This window comes from Thalassophryne amazonica, chromosome 13 (assembly GCF_902500255.1).
Source record: "Thalassophryne amazonica chromosome 13, fThaAma1.1, whole genome shotgun sequence".
Lineage (NCBI taxonomy): Eukaryota > Metazoa > Chordata > Actinopteri > Batrachoidiformes > Batrachoididae > Thalassophryne > Thalassophryne amazonica.
This window is the reverse complement of record NC_047115.1, coordinates 3,072,590-3,088,468: the sequence shown is the minus strand read 5'-3', so window position 1 is coordinate 3,088,468 and position 15,879 is coordinate 3,072,590. Positions and strand designations below refer to the sequence as shown.

The window sequence follows — 15,879 nt, the reverse complement described above, 5'->3', positions numbered from 1 at the left end:
CTGTCACTGTCCTTTGTTCATCCATGATCAGGGAGACAGACACCCTCTCTACTTTTAAGATTAGGCTTAAAACTTTCCTTTTTGGTAAAGCTTATAGTTAGGGCTGGATCAGGTGACCCTGAACCATCCCTTAGTTATGCTGCTATAGACTTAGACTGCTGGGGGGTTCCCATGATGCACTGAGTGTTTCTTTCTCTTTTTGCTCTGTATGCATCACTCTGCAATTAATCATTAGTCATTGATCTCTGCTCTCTTCCACAGCATGTCTTTTTCCTGATTCTCTCCCTCAGCCCCAACCAGTCCCAGCAGAAGACTGCCCCTCCCTGAGCCTGGTTCTGCTGGTGGTTTCTTCCTGTTAAAAGGGAGTTTTTCCTTCCCACTGTAGCCAAGTGCTTGCTCACAGGGGGTCGTTTTGACCGTTGTGGTTTTTCTGTAATTATTGTATGGCTTTTGCCTTACAATATAAAGCGCCTTGGGGCAACTGTTTGTTGTGATTTGGCGCTATATAAATAAAATTGATTTGATTTGATCCATTATTGTAAATAAATCTCCTTTCCTTCACTCCTGTCTCATCCTTGCTCACAGCATTTGAGTCCATCGCCTGAACCGGTCTGGTCCCGTCTGGACCTCTAACCATAACAGTAATGATACTTATGTCATCATGGATTTGTATGTTAGTTTGGCACCAGATATCCATCCTGACATAACTAAATATGTAGCTGGAGAACATTTCAAAGGTCGCCTCAAAGTTTCATTAAAAACAACTGAAAACAATCAAAATAAAAGGAGCTGAGAAACGTTCAGGCAGCAGGATGTAGGTTTGTTGTGAAACAGTTGGTTAAGCTGAACTCACCGGAAACTTTCAGGCTGGATGGGAGACTCCAGGATAAGGATGATGAAGAGGAGAGGAAGCAGCAGGAAGCCACCAAGAACGAACAGGGTCACCTGGAAAACCTTCCCACTGTACGTGCTGCAAAACACAATTCACAAATCACTTAATGTGATCAAAAACAACACTCTGTGCACAAATACTAGTATAGAAATTGTCAAGCGATAAAACTGATAATATAATAAACATCATCAAAAATTCCAAAAATCTCACAGAAAAAAAAAAAGTAACTCCAGTGCTGCACTCGTAGAGCACGAACCTCCGCCAACAATAGTTTCCAATTCCACAAATTTTACCTTGAAAAAAATTTCAAGGTCAAAGTCCTGTTAGAAGGGACTTTTCATGAACTAAAATATTAATTAAAAAAGGCTTTTCAATGTTAAAATCAAATATCTACAATATGGATCAGATGCAGATCAAACTTAGTCTGTTCATTCAGAGTGTCAGTTTGCACCTCATTGTCACAAATGAGTGACTGAGGCGCTTTTGATTAAGATATAATGTAAAATATACATTAAATGAGTTTTCAAAGTTAAATTTAAGTTGTCACAAAATCTGGAATCTGGATCAAATCCAGATCAAACTTTGTGAGGTGATAAAGGACACCATCCAACATAAAGCTCTCAAATATGAAAGAAACTTACCTTTTTTGACAGAGTTATGAACTTTTGAAAAATTGTTCAATGTTACAGAGAGATTTTTTCAGTTTTCCAATATTTTTCCTGACTTCGACCTATAACCTTGAAAATTTAATTACTTCTTGTGTATCAGGATATGAATCTTCAATAAAAGTTTCATAGTGACATAAGAAAAATTGTGGGTTAGAGACTGTTTAAAAACAAACAAACAAGCACAGTGGGAATCCATGGGCTCCAAATTGGGTCGTGTTTATAAAATAGGTAGCTGACATTTTTTCAAGGGTGGTAATAAATTGTGCAATAGGGTTAGGGTATCGTTCCATGTGTGAGGCATTGAGTCATAGGCCTTCCTGTAGTCAATCCAGGCTGTGGTCAGGCTGATCTGCCTGGTCTTAGAGTCCTGGTGTGCTGCTCGGTCAGTCAGCAGCTGGTGCTTCGACCCTCTGCTACTGTTTCCAGTGCACGTCTGAGGTGTGCTCATGTGCCTATTCAACTTGGTTGCTATGATGCCTGATAGGAGCTTCCATTTTGTAGAGAGCCAGGTAATTGGCTGGCAGTGTCCTCAACTGCTCCACTTGTATGTGGGGTCCCACAGCGCTTGGTTCTGGGCCCACTTCTTTTCTCTCTTTATCAATGACAGTTGGGCCCCATACTTAGAAAACATGGTATTTCTTTCCACTGTTATGCAGATGACAACCAGATTTATGTGCCTCTTAAAAGGAAGGACTCCTACTCAGTGGCACAATTGCTTAACTGCTTAGGTCGTTTCCAAAGTTTCAATGAGAAAAAAACAGAGGTGATGGTTTTTGGTAACAACTCTGTGACCTCTTTGGTAAACCTGGGCTCTCTGGCACAGTATCTCAAGCCAACCATCACAAACTTAGGAATTAGAATAGACTCTGACATGAAGCATGATGGCCACATTAAGGCGGTAGTTAAGTCAAGCTTTTTTGAGGCAACTACCCAAAATAAAGCCAGTTCTCCAGAGGCAAGACTTTGAAACAGTAAACCACACCTTTGTTACCACTCGGCTGGATTACTGTAACGCACTTTATATGGGGCTTAGTGGGTCCTCTATTGCTCGTGTTCAACTGGTGCAGAATGCTGCTGGGCGGCTTTTGACTGGTGCCTGTAGATATGAGAACATTTCACCTGTCTTAGCCTCACTTCATTGGCTTCCCTTTTGTTTAAGGATCCATTTTACAATTCTTTAATTTGCTTTTAAACCTCTAAATCGGCTTGCCCCACCTTATCTCTCTGAGTTATTACACTTTTACACTCCCATCCGGTCACTCAGGTCGGCGGACAAGCTGCTTCTGATGGTGCCTAAAAATGGTGGAAGCACAGAGGGCTTTTGTCGTGGCAGCACCAAATCTTTGGAATGATCGGCCACTGCATATTAGACAGGCGTTGCTTGTGCTTTTTAAATCTCTTTTAAAAAACTCATCTCTTTTCATTGGCTTTTAACACTAAGTGAAATGCTGTCCTGTGGGCTGTGTGCGTTTTGCTTTATAAATAAAGCTGGATTGGATTGGTAGTTTTAGGGCATCATACCTTTGTGGGGGTCCTTCATGATCAAGATTGCCCTGTGTTAGCCAGTCTGGGTGAGTACCTGCTCTTAGTAGCCAAACCCATTTGTACTGCCAGGTGCACATGGAGCACTGTTAGCTTCTTCAGCCAGTACTGTGGATCATATCAGGCCCTGGTGCTGTCCAGCTCTTCATCCCTGAGGCTCACTGTTGGATATCTGCCTTTGTGATGTTGACTGGTTCTTGTTCTGGGAGGTGGCTGTGGTGTGCTTTTAGGTCCACCAGCCACTTGGCATTGGTGTTGTGAGATGTATCTTTCTCCCAGATGTTCTTCCAGTATTGCTCAGTCTCAGTTCTGGGAAGTTCTGTTCTTGCGTTACCATTTTGGATCATTGGAGAACAGGCCATTTATTTCCTTGGCCTCTGCTTCTCTTGTGTATCTCTTCAGCTAAGTAACCAGAGCTGTGAGACTTTGTTTGGCAGTTTCCACAATCCAGTACCCAGTTGCACAGCGATGGTCTAAGTCCCAGTAGTGCCAGCTTGGTAATGAGGGTCTGTGGGATGATCCTATTAAAGGCTGAACTGCTCATAAAACTCATCTTTCCATTTGAAGGAAAATCGTATAATTTGGCTAAATATTATTTATCTATAAATTTAAAATTCAAAATGAGTACATTTACCTCTTATTTGACATAATATTAATGTACTTAACAAAATGTGGCTGAAAATTGCTGAAAATGAATGAAATCTGATGGGTCCTAAAACACCAAAGTTTCTGGGTGTCTTCTAGTCAGGGGTCTTGAGCAGTGCTTAATTTGTAAAGTGGGAGGTCCCGGAGCGCAGAGGATGGGTGGCTCCGGTGCAGAAAAAAAAAAGAAAAAAAAGAAAAAAAAGAAAAAAAAGAAGGGGGGGGGGGGGGGGCTTGCGAACAACGCTGTGCGCCACACCAAAAATAAACTGGGCATGTATTGTAGGCCTAACACTAGTCACACCAAATCCGGATAGAGTACAAATTCCTCAGTGGTCCCTCGTTTATCGCGGGAGTTACGTTCTCCGCGTTCACACCGGGCACGATGCGAGCGACTGCAGCCACAGGTTGCCATGTAATCCCTATGTAAGGACACGTTTTGGCGCCAAACCGCGCAGCGCGACATGAGTGAAGCGATTTTGAGCGTTTTGCGCATTTGTGGCGCGATATTGCGTCGCGTCACGTCGCGTTGCCCTCCTCCCCAAGTTCAAAAATCTGAACTTTTTCGTCTCGTCGCGCCGCAATGACCAATCAGGGACTGAATATGTAGTGACGTGGAGATGTCTGGAGTTTGACTGAAGATGTGAACATGTCCTGTATCTGGTAACAGCCTGTGAGCAGGACTTATGTCTCTTTTGTCCTTTATTTCACAATCATGACAGAGTTTTTGGAGCGAACAGCAGCACCACAGCAGCGGGAGCGGAGTTACTTTTTCTTTTTTTTCTTTACGTGCGCGCGCGAGCGAATCGTCTGTGTGGAGAATATTTTATTAATTAACTACACAGATGTATAATAAAACAAATGGTGACTGGTTTCTAAACACAATTATGACAGAGTATTTTGGGGGGGAAGAGCGAGGAGCAGCAAGCAGCGGAGTTTCTTTTTTTTTTTTTAATTGTTTACATGTGCGCGCGTGAACAGGACAGTTGGTCCTCAAACTGGGTCCCGCAGAGGTGGAAGGACCGCTGAAAGCAGCCGTCATCCAGACACAGCTCCTGCAGCAAATAATGGTACTCTCTGTATTGGGAGCTTTTCACAACAACTCGCTCTGTGTGATCAAGGTCCGTCATGATGACTTGACGCCGAGCGGAATGGAAGCTCCTCCTATTTGATGACACACCGAGGCGAATTTTCACAGCAAAAGTCCACCCAAGCAGAGCGACACACCGGGCGAAGGAGGCGCGGGGGGTCGCGTGGCGACAGACGTGCCTCCTTCGAATTTGTAGCGTCTGATCGCACCTGGTGTGAACGCGGCGGAAATCCACGAAGTAGCGCTATTTTTTACACTTATTATAGATGTTTTAAGGCTGTAAAACCCCTCACTACACACTTTTCTCAAACAGGCATTAACATTTTCTCACTTTTCTCTCTTGTTATTGTACTTGGCCCCACAAATCTTAGAAACATGGTGTCTAACCAGATCCTTACTCTGGATGGCATTACCCTGACCTCTAGTAATACTGTGAGAAATCTTGGAGTCATTTTTGATCAGGATATGTCATTCAATGCGCATATTAAACAAATATGTAGGACTGCTTTTTTGCATTTGCGCAATATCTCTAAAATTAGAAAGGTCTTGTCTCAGAGTGATGCTGAAAAACTAATTCATGCATTTATTTGAATTTATTTGAGAGGGTAGTTGTAAAACAGCTAACTGATCACCTGCAGAGGAATGGTCTATTTGAAGAGGTTCAGTCAGGTTTTAGAATTCATCATAGTACAGAAACAGCATTAGTGAAGGTTACAAATGATCTTCTTATGGCTTCGGACAGTGGACTTATCTCTGTGCTTGTTCTGTTGGACCTCAGTGCTGCTTTTGATACTGTTGACCATAAAATTTTATTACAGAGATTAGAGCATGTCATAGGTATTAAAGGCACTGCGCTGCGGTGGTTTGAATCATATTTGTCTAATAGATTACAGTTTGTTCATGTAAATGGGGAATCTTCTTCACAGACTAAAGTTAATTATGGAGTTCCACAAGGTTCTGTGCTAGGACCAATTTTATTCACTTTATACATGCTTCCCTTAGGCAGTATTATTAGACGGTATTGCTTAAATTTTCATTGTTACGCAGATGATACCCAGCTTATCTATCCATGAAGCCAGAGGACACACACCAATTAGCTAAACTGCAGGATTGTCTTACAGACATAAAGACATGGATGACCTCTAATTTCCTGCTTTTAAACTCAGATAAAACTGAAGTTATTGTACTTGGCCCCACAAATCTTAGAAGCATGGTGTCTAACCAGATCTTTACTCTGGATGGCATTTCCCTGACCTCTAGTAATACTGTGAGAAATCTTGGAGTCATTTTTGATCAGGATATGTCATTCAAAGCGCATATTAAACAAATATGTAGGACTGCCTTTTGCATTTACGCAATATCTCTAAAATCAGAAAGGTCTTGTCTCAGAGTGATGCTGAAAAACTAATTCATGCATTTATTTCCTCTAGGCTGGACTATTGTAATTCTTTATTATCAGGTTGTCCTAAAAGTTCCCTAAAAGCCTTCAGTTAATTCAAAATGCTGCAGCTAGAGTACTGACGGGGACTAGCAGGAGAGAGCATATCTCACCCGTGTTGGCCTCTCTTCATTGGCTTCCTGTTAATTCTAGAATAGAATTTAAAATTCTTCTTCTTACTTATAAGGTTTTGAATAATCAGGTCCCATCTTATCTCAGGGACCTCGTAGTACCATATCACCCTAATAGAGCGCTTCGCTCTCAGACTGCAGGCTTACTTGTAGTTCCTAGGGTTTGTAAGAGTAGAATGGGAGGCAGAGCCTTCAGCTTTCAGGCTCCTCTCCTGTGGAACCAGCTCCCAATTCAGATCAGGGAGACAGATACCCTCTCTACTTTTAAGATTAGGCTTAAAACTTTCCTTTTCGCTAAGGCTTATAGTTAGGGCTGGATCGGGTGACCCTGGACTATCTCTTGGTTATGCTGCTTTAGACGTAGACTGTGGGGGGGTTCCCATGATGCACTGTTTCTTTCTCTTTTTGCTCTGTATGCATCACTCCGCATTTAATCATTAGTGATCGATCTCTGCCCCCCCTCCACAGCATGTCTTTTTCCTGGTTCTTTCCCTCAGCCCCAACCAGTCTCAGCAGAAGACTGCCCCTCCCTGAGCCTGGTTCTGCTGGAGGTTTCTTCCTGTTAAGAGGGAGTTTTTCCTTCCCACTGTTGCCAAGTGCTTGCTCACAGGGGGTCGTTTTGACCGTTGGGGTTTTTCATGATTGTTGTATGGCCTTGCCTTACAATATAAAGCGCCTTGGGGCAACTGTTTGTTGTGATTTGGCGCTATATAAAAAAAAAGTTGATTGATTGATTGATTTCCTCTAGGCTGGACTATTGTAATTCATTATTATCAGGTTGTCCTAAAAGTTCCCTGAAAAGCCTTCAGTTAATTCAAAATGCTGCAGCTAGAGTACTGACAGGGACTAGAAGGAGAGAGCATATCTCACCCATATTGGCCTCTCTTCATTGGCTTCCTGTTAATTCTAGAATAGAATTTAAATTTCTTCTTCTTACTTATAAGGTTTTGAATAATCAGGTCCCATCTTATCTTAGGGACCTCATAGTACCATATCACCCCAATAGAGCGCTTCGCTCTCAGACTGCAGGCTTACTTGTAGTTCCTAGGGTTTGTAAGAGTAGAATGGGAGGCAGAGCCTTCAGCTTTCAGGCTCCTCTCCTGTGGAACCAGCTCCCAATTCAGATCAGGGAGACAGGACACCCTCTCTACTTTTAAGATTAGGCTTAAAACTTTCCTTTTTGCTAAAGCTTATAGTTAGGGCTGGATCAGGTGACCCTGAACCATCCCTTAGTTATGCTGCTATAGACTTAGACTGCTGGGGGGTTCCCATGATGCACTGAGTGTTTCTTTCTCTTTTTGCTCTGTATGCACCACTCTGCATTTAATCATTAGTGATTGATCTCTGCTCCCCTCCACAGCATGTCTTTTTCCTGGTTCTCTCCCTCAGCCCCAACCAGTCCCAGCAGAAGACTGCCCCTCCCTGAACCTGGTTCTGCTGGAGGTTTCTTCCTGTTAAAAGGGAGTTTTTCCTTACCACTGTTGCCAAGTGCTTGCTCACAGGGGGTCGTTTTGACCGTTGGGGTTTTTCCGTAATTATTGTATGGCTTTGCCTTACAATATAAAGCGCCTTGGGGCAACTGTTTGTTGTGATTGGGCGCTATAGAAATAAAATTGATTTGATTTGATTTGTGTAAACTCTCTTTTTTCTTCTGTGCGAGAAGATTATGAACAGACACACGCAGAACACAATGCGTGTGGTCTCCCTTCGCTCACTGCCTCCGGTGGTACGAATGCGGGACCCGCAAAGAATCCAAGTCCTCTCTCGGTGGCCACGGAGCACTGCGGCTACGTTCAACATCCGGATCAAAACAGCGAGCAAAGCCTCTGGACCTGTTGCCAGATTTGGCGCAATTCCGCACAGCAGACAGGAGGGCGGCGGTGTGATTGGCAGTGAGAGCAATCGCCGTGATTTTTTTAAATATTTTGTTAGTCAAGAGAGGTGGCGGATCACGGATCCAGTATAAATAGCTGGCGGAGCCAACGTCAGAGGTTCCGGAGCGCGCTCCGGCTTGCTCCCCCTCAAATTAAGCCCTGGTCTTGAGACTGTGTACTTTTGTGTAATTTCCAAAATAATGTCTTTCTGCTGCAGCCAGGTGAATCGTGGGCGTGTCCTTGACCTTCAACCAATGGGGACCTCAACACTCAGACACCTGTGTTTTGGGTCGTGGACTAAATGTGGTGTCTGATGTTCCATCACAGTGTCAGTGATCGTCCTCATCCGAGTCTCACTAAGTAACCGTTCAGTGGACACAAAGTCAGTCCAGCAGGAACCAAAGATCCTCCATAGAGACCTGGGACCAAAGACATCCAGTTGTCAGGTCTTGAACATGGAGGGTTAAATACAGGATTATTGTTTGCTTATTGATAACTGTGGGATGTGTGATTACTATGTGATTATTGATCATTGTGTGATTGATTATTGTGTGACTATTAAGTATTGATTATTGTGTGATTACTGTGTAATTATTGAGTGATTGATTATTGTGTAATTATTGATTATTGTGTGATTATTGATTGCTTAGTGATTATTGGTTACCTGTGGCGTCACAACTCATACTTCCTCCTTAATCTGTATTTTGTTCTGTGTGGGATCATAATGAAGCTAACCTGCTCCTCAAAAGCATTTTCCAGACGAACCTCTTGAATGTGGCCTGCAGCAAAAACTCACAGGCGGATTCTGTAATCTGGTTCGTCTTCGTGGCTGCAGGAAGTGGACGCGGTGTGTGGCTGCTGCTCTCACGGTTAGGGCTGGTGGGGGGGGTTGCTGTTTAGTGACTACTGCTAACACGCAAACGCAGCACCTGTCCGTGCTGTAAAACTTTTCGGCTGCTGTCTGGTTCTCACTCGGGGTCACAGCAGACCTGCATGGTGATTTGACACAGGTTTTACGCTGGATGTCCATAAAGATGCAACTGCAGATTACACTGAGGGTTTGAACCAGGAACCTTCGGTGCTGTGAAGAAGCACACTGAACCGCTTGACCACTGGAAGTGGAGGCGGAGCCAAACACAGATCAAACTTTTTGCTTGTGGCTGACCAACAGACAGCCTCTGAATCGATCAATAAGTCTGATGGGCAGATTTAGTTTCATGATTTTTTTTTCATAAATGTTTCTGAGGACAAACAAATGATAAATTAATCACAAGGCTGAGGACAAACTGCTTCCGGCCACGCCCCCGTCACGTTACGTGCTTAAATTAAATTAAAACAACAAATAACTAAAACATAAAACTGTATTTTCTGATTTCTTACAGCTGAAATAACCTGAATAAATTTCGGTTCGGTTTCCTACCCAGGTCCTTTGTAGCGGTTTTCCGGCACTTCGTCGGTGATGACGGTCGGTCGGTGCTGCCGCCGGAACCGGAGTCCTTCCGCCTCATTCATGCTAGAACCGGACACCGGACACCAGACACCAGACACCAGAACACGAACCGAACCGAACGGGTCCGTGAGAAGAAGTTTAACCCGATCCAGATGCAACAAAACCAAACGTCCAACCTGCCCTTCAAAATAAAAGCCCCCACCTCTGTATTTGTATGGTTGACTGACAAACGGTTTGCTGCGCGTTACCACCACCTACTGGAGAGGAGTGGATATAGGTTGTTTGTTTGTTTTTGGTTACAAGTTAATTTGTTTTCATTCTTTTATTGTTGAATACTAAAAGAAAGACAGATAATTAAATCCAACAACACATTCATTTTAACTTACACATTAACTTTAAATCTAATGACTGGGTCCAAAACATCATCACAGGTTTGTATTTTCTCTCTCAGCGTGACATCAGCTGACCTGATCACTCACATTCATGCTTCTGATTTAGTTTTACATTTTTATTCTTCCTCAGTGATGAACCCGGATCCTCAGGTTTCAGGTCTTTCCACATCACACAGGCTGTGGGACGTCCATGTCTCTAGGTCCTCTGTCTGTGGCGGACATTCAACACGTAACCGACATAATTCACCATACCCAACATTTGGGATGTGGTGACACGCCCGCATGTGTGAAGCGCATATCAAATTGTTGCCACTCGTGGTTGGAGTGTGTCCCCTGTTCTGCAGGTGTTAAAGTGTAGGTGACACCAAAAAATGTGCACAAATAATCACTAAAAATTACGAAATGTTTATATTTTAAAAAATCCTGAACAACAAAAGTCAATGATAAGTGCGCAGGTGAAGGATAAACTACAGCTGTCTGAAGCCTGCGCTCTATTTCAGCCCTCAGCCGCGGCCATATTGTTGCTATGTCGTCAGGTGAACGAGACCTGCTGATTCAAACCCAAATCAACTGTAAACACGGCAGAAGTCAAGCTGTTTTCGGATGATTTTTTTTTTCTAGTATGGAGCTTTTCCTAGTAAGAAGCTGTGGGGACACAGACTGATGGTTTTGAGCCTTATTTAGACCACAGTGAGGGAGACAAAACCTTGAAGGAAACCTTCAGTCTGACAACAGTGACAATATTTATGCTGACCGCAAGTCAATATAAATATCACAAGTTGAAAGACTCACAGTCCCTCATCTGCTCATAATGTCTCAGTCTGGATGTAACAAAATTATCCCATGATCCACAAAACAATAAAATAAAATAATGTAAAAATACTCAGTTTTGCCTCCATGTCGAGTGGAGAAGCCACAGACACCGTGCGTGTGCACTTGTCAATATTGAAGTGTTCCACCTGCCAATCAAAAGGATTCTGCTGGCGAGAATTAACCGTTCTGACACTGAAAACACGGTGCAGCTCCGACACGAACCACTCGGTGGAAACAGGGCTGTCAGTAGCCTGTAAAAATCTATAAATTAATAGGACTATTAAGATAATGGTTTTGGCACTGATGTCACTTCATCCTTCTCCAATGTCGGGACTCGCCTGGACGTTCCTGGTTTTTAGTGGCGCACAGTTCAAAATCTGAGTATTTATCTATTCAGTAACTGTGCACCAGATAAACTGTTGTTTAATTTTAGTCTTAAATACTGTCGTGGTCCTTCTCTCTGTTCGTCTCAGAATGCCTTCTTGGATAATGCAAAAATGACTGCAGGTGGTTTGCAAGAGAGGGGACACAACACTTAGAAAAACTCAGCCTTGGACAGGATAAAATGCACAGAGTTTAAGTTTAGTCAAGTGTTCAGCAGAGCAGAATACTTGCACAAACTGAGTCCTCTAGAAAGACTGAATATGTTCCAACCGCGCTCATCTTTCATAGAAAACCCGCGGGCATCGCTCCTCCTCCGATATTTTATTTATTTCATTCCCCAAACATGGTTTTCTAATGGAAGCGAACTTTAGTTCACCCTAAGCAGGTGCAGAGCTAATTATTCCTATATGACAGTTTCCACCATTATATTTGGATAGATTAACAACTGTCTTTTTTTAAAAACACCTGGCATGAGGGTTCATTGCTGTTTCATTGTCATTAACACGTTTGACACCAACCAGACTAGAGAGTCATGATTTTAATATATTTCTTGGGCACCAGCCAGCTCTGCTACCAGGTTGGAAGGTACTTAACAGTCCAAGAGACTAATGAGGGCACTTGATAGCTCAAATGGAATCCACTTTAACAGTTCAGATGGAGGACACTTGATAGTTCAAAAATCCTGCCTCTACAATACTCAAAAAGAAAACATTACATATCATGTCACCTACACTTTAACACACGGAGGTGGGCATAGTGATGTGTCCTGTCTCCAGCCCTGCATGGGCAGTGGGAAATGTGTATATGACAAGCTGCCCCTGTAGTGCTTTTCCTGTCAGGACTCCTGTGAGGTTAGTGGGCGGGGCCAAGTTGTTAAAAAAGCCTGTGAATTGTGTGAAAAGAGAAAAATAAAGTGACATGCTGTTGTGTTGTTGAAATGGGAAATTGTTGCTCATTTTTTCAGCCATCATAATTTCCACAGGTCTTTGAGATGCAGAGACACCTGGGAAGATTTTTTGAAGTCATGAGGTCAAAGGTCAGAGGTGTTTGGGGATACTGATACCTTTACAAAAAAAATGAAGGTCCAAGTCTTTAGGGTCCTGGTGCTTCTGTCAGTCTTGGATGAAGGTGAGGACTGAATGTCTCTGGTACCAGGTCTCAGTGGAGGAGCCTTCAGGGTCCTGTCTTACTGTAGGCTTGAGAACTGCACTCAGACCTGGTCTCTGGAAGATCTTTGGGTCCCATTGGACTGACTTTGTGTCCAATGAACAGTTACTTAGTGAAACTCGGATGAGGAGGATCACTGACACTGTAAGGGAACATCAGACACGACATTTAGTCCATGCGGGGAGTTTCTCTGGACATGATCCAGGACACATGTCTCAGTGTGGAGGACCCCAGAGACTGGAGGACAAGGACACGTTTCACCCGACTGCAGCAGATAGATGGTTGCTTTCGAGAGTCGGTGATTGATTGTTGTCTGTCTGGGTGGTTGCCATCATGCTGTTGTGTGTGTATATACGAGGTCTGTGAGAAAAGTATCCGACCTTTTTATTTTTTTCAAAAACTATATGGATTTGAATCATGTGCACTTGCATCAGACAAGCTTGAACCTTCGTGCGCATGCGTGTGTTTTTTCATGCCTGTCAGTTGCGTCATTCGCCTGTGGGCAGGCTTTGAGTGAGCACTGGTCCCCCTTGTCGGATTTTTATTGTTTAGGAATGGCGGAGCGACTGCCGCTTTGTTCCATGAAAATGTTTTCAGAAACTCTGCCAGACAGCCAGATGGAAACCATTTGGAAGATTCAGATGGCTTTCGGTGAAGATTCTGTGGGTATCACACGGATTAAGGACCATTAAAACTGGATTAAAAACGGCCCACGGCGGCGGAGGGTGCACCGCACCCCGAGTGGCCATTGGCAGGCTGGAACGAGCAGATCACTTCCAAATTTAAGGCTCTGTTGATGCAGGATGTCGTGTGACTAGCAGAGAAGTTTCAGAAGAGGTCGGGATCAGCACTTTATCGGCACATTCCACTGTTAAAGGAGATTTTGTAATGAAAGACGTGCGGACAGATTCGCCCGTCGGGACGCAGCCGCTCATGGCGCAGGACAAACAACACCGCCGTGTTGGAAGCCATTCGTAAGATTCAGACGGCTTTCGGTGGCTTTTCAGTCGACTGAGTATCTGAGAAATTGTTTAACAGCTGGGCATGTTCCAACTTGTCCTGTGAGACTTCCAACACGGAGGTGTTGTTTGTCCAGTGCCATGAGCGGCTGCGTTGCGACGCGCAAATCCGTCCGCACGTCTTTCATTACAAAATCTCCTTTAACAGTGGAATGTGCCGATAAAGTGCTGATCCCGACCTCTTCTGAAACTTCTCTGCTAGTCACACGACATCCTGCATCAACAGAGCCTTAAATTTGGAAGTGATCTGCTCGTTCCAGCCTGTCGATGGCCGCTCAGGGTGTGGTGCGCCCTCCACCGCTGTGGGCCATTTTTAATCCAGTTTTAATGGTCCTTAATCCGTGTGATACCCATAGAATCTTCACCGAAAGCCATCTGAATCTTCCAAATGGTTTCCATCTGGGTGTCTGGCAGAGTTTCTGAAAACATTTTCATGGAACAATGCGGGAGTTGCTCAGCCATTCCTAAACAATAAAAATCTGATGAGGGGGGTGGACCAGTGCTCGCTCAAAGCCTGCCCACAGGCGAACGATGCAACCGACAGGCGTGAAAAACTCATGCATGCGCACGAAGGTTCAAGCTTGTCTGATGCAAGCGCACGATTCAAATCCATATAGTTTCTGAAAAAATAAAGAGGTCGGATACTTTTCTAACAGACCTTGTATATATATATATATATATAACTGCACATTTCAAAGTGGCCTTTTATTGTGGCCAGCCTAAGGCACACCTGTGCAATAATCATGCTGTCTAATCAGCATCTTGATGTGTCACACCTGGGAGGTGGGACGGATTATCTCATCAAAGAAGTGCTCACTGACACAGATTTAGACAGATTTGTCAACAATATTTGAGCGAAATGGGTCTTTTGTGTCTATAGAAAATGTTTTAGATCTTTGAGGTCAGCTCATGAAAAACGGGAGCAAAAAACAAAAGTGTTGCATTTATATTTTTGTTCAGTGCGTGCATGTGTACATGTATATATTCCTGATATGTTTCAAGAATAGTTGAATGTGATGCTATACAATATTATAGTATAATTACATTGTAATAAGAAGAATCTTGATGTGAGTGAATGATTTTTAAATGTTGTTTAAAGAAGTCCCTTTATGAACAAAAACCTCACCTGTAAATTTTTTTAAATAAAAATTACCTATAAATAATAACATCAAGATGATTTACTTAATACATTTTATTCACATTTTATGTCAAAAGCTGTAAAAGTTTAAGAACAAAAACAAAGTACACCGACAGAAAAGTCACCGTGTTTATTCTTATTAAATGTTTATTATGTGTTTATTCTTATTAAAAATGTATTACATGTTTATTCTTATTAACCTCCTAGGGCCTGGCATCTACATATGTGGACATGACATTTTTGGTTGTCTAGACCATAAACTATGTTTTGTTTCATGAGAACCTCTGGGTCTTAGGAGGTTAAACGTACATGTTTATTCATACATCAGGTCACTGACGATTCAGTCAACTTTGAATAAAAATAATTTTGATTGTTCATCCCAATGTTATCACGATACATACAAACGCAATTACATAATCTGATCATTTGGTTAAATAGTAACAATAATAATAATAAAATGTCCATTTCAGGTAAATAACTCATTTCAGTTTTACTGAAAATAATCTGAGCAGTTTAAAATTAAAATAAACATTTTCAATATCTTTAGTCACATTGATTGCAGACTGTTACTTTTCATGTCCATAAAATGAATAAAAACAATTTAACAAAAAGATGAGGGTTTTATAACTGAATATTATTCAATAGTCTGACGTGATATTTTGTCTGGTACCACTTTTACATTGTATTTTTCACAGAAAAAAAAATCTGATTAAAAGATGCCGTCTAAACAGTTTTGTATAAAGAGAAAAATGATTACAAGTTGGGTTTTTTTTAAGTTTCTGGATGGGTTGCATCAGTTTTTAAAAACAAAAATAACTGATTAACATGAAAATACCAGAAAATATAATCTGCTAGAAATGTCCACCATCTGTTGTTGCCATAGTAACAAAGAAAAGACTGCATGATGGTGTGTTGAAAGACAGTCTGACATTTGAGGTTTTACAGTCAGGTGGTGAAAATGTTCACTTTGACCAAAACAACCGGTTCACAGGGGGAGGAGCCTATTTCAGAGGTGGAGTCACCCTGGACAGACCGCCAATCTGTCACATGATAAAATACGAACGAGACACAGACAGACAGAGAGACAGACAGAGAGAGACAGACAGACAGACAGAGAGAGACAGACACAGAGACAGACAGACAGAGACAGAGACAGACAGAGTCAGACAGAGAGACAGACAGAGACAGACAGACAGAGACAGACAGAGTCAGACAGAGAGACAGACAGAGACAGACAGA

General features: G+C 42.6%; 1 protein-coding gene across 1 annotated transcript in view; it reads right to left on the bottom strand.

Annotated features, from left to right (window-relative positions):
• Positions 1 to 9,906, bottom strand: part of apmap (adipocyte plasma membrane associated protein) — a 52,720-nt gene extending 42,814 nt beyond the window's left edge. Inside the window, exons 1-2 of the mRNA XM_034184803.1 lie at positions 9,698 to 9,906; positions 854 to 970 (exon numbers count right to left, since the gene is read on the bottom strand). Of these exons, the coding sequence (XP_034040694.1) occupies positions 854 to 970; positions 9,698 to 9,789 (209 nt within the window). The 5' untranslated portion in view covers positions 9,790 to 9,906. The remainder of the gene's footprint in view (positions 1 to 853; positions 971 to 9,697) is intronic.
• Positions 9,907 to 15,879: the final 5,973 nt, after the last annotated feature.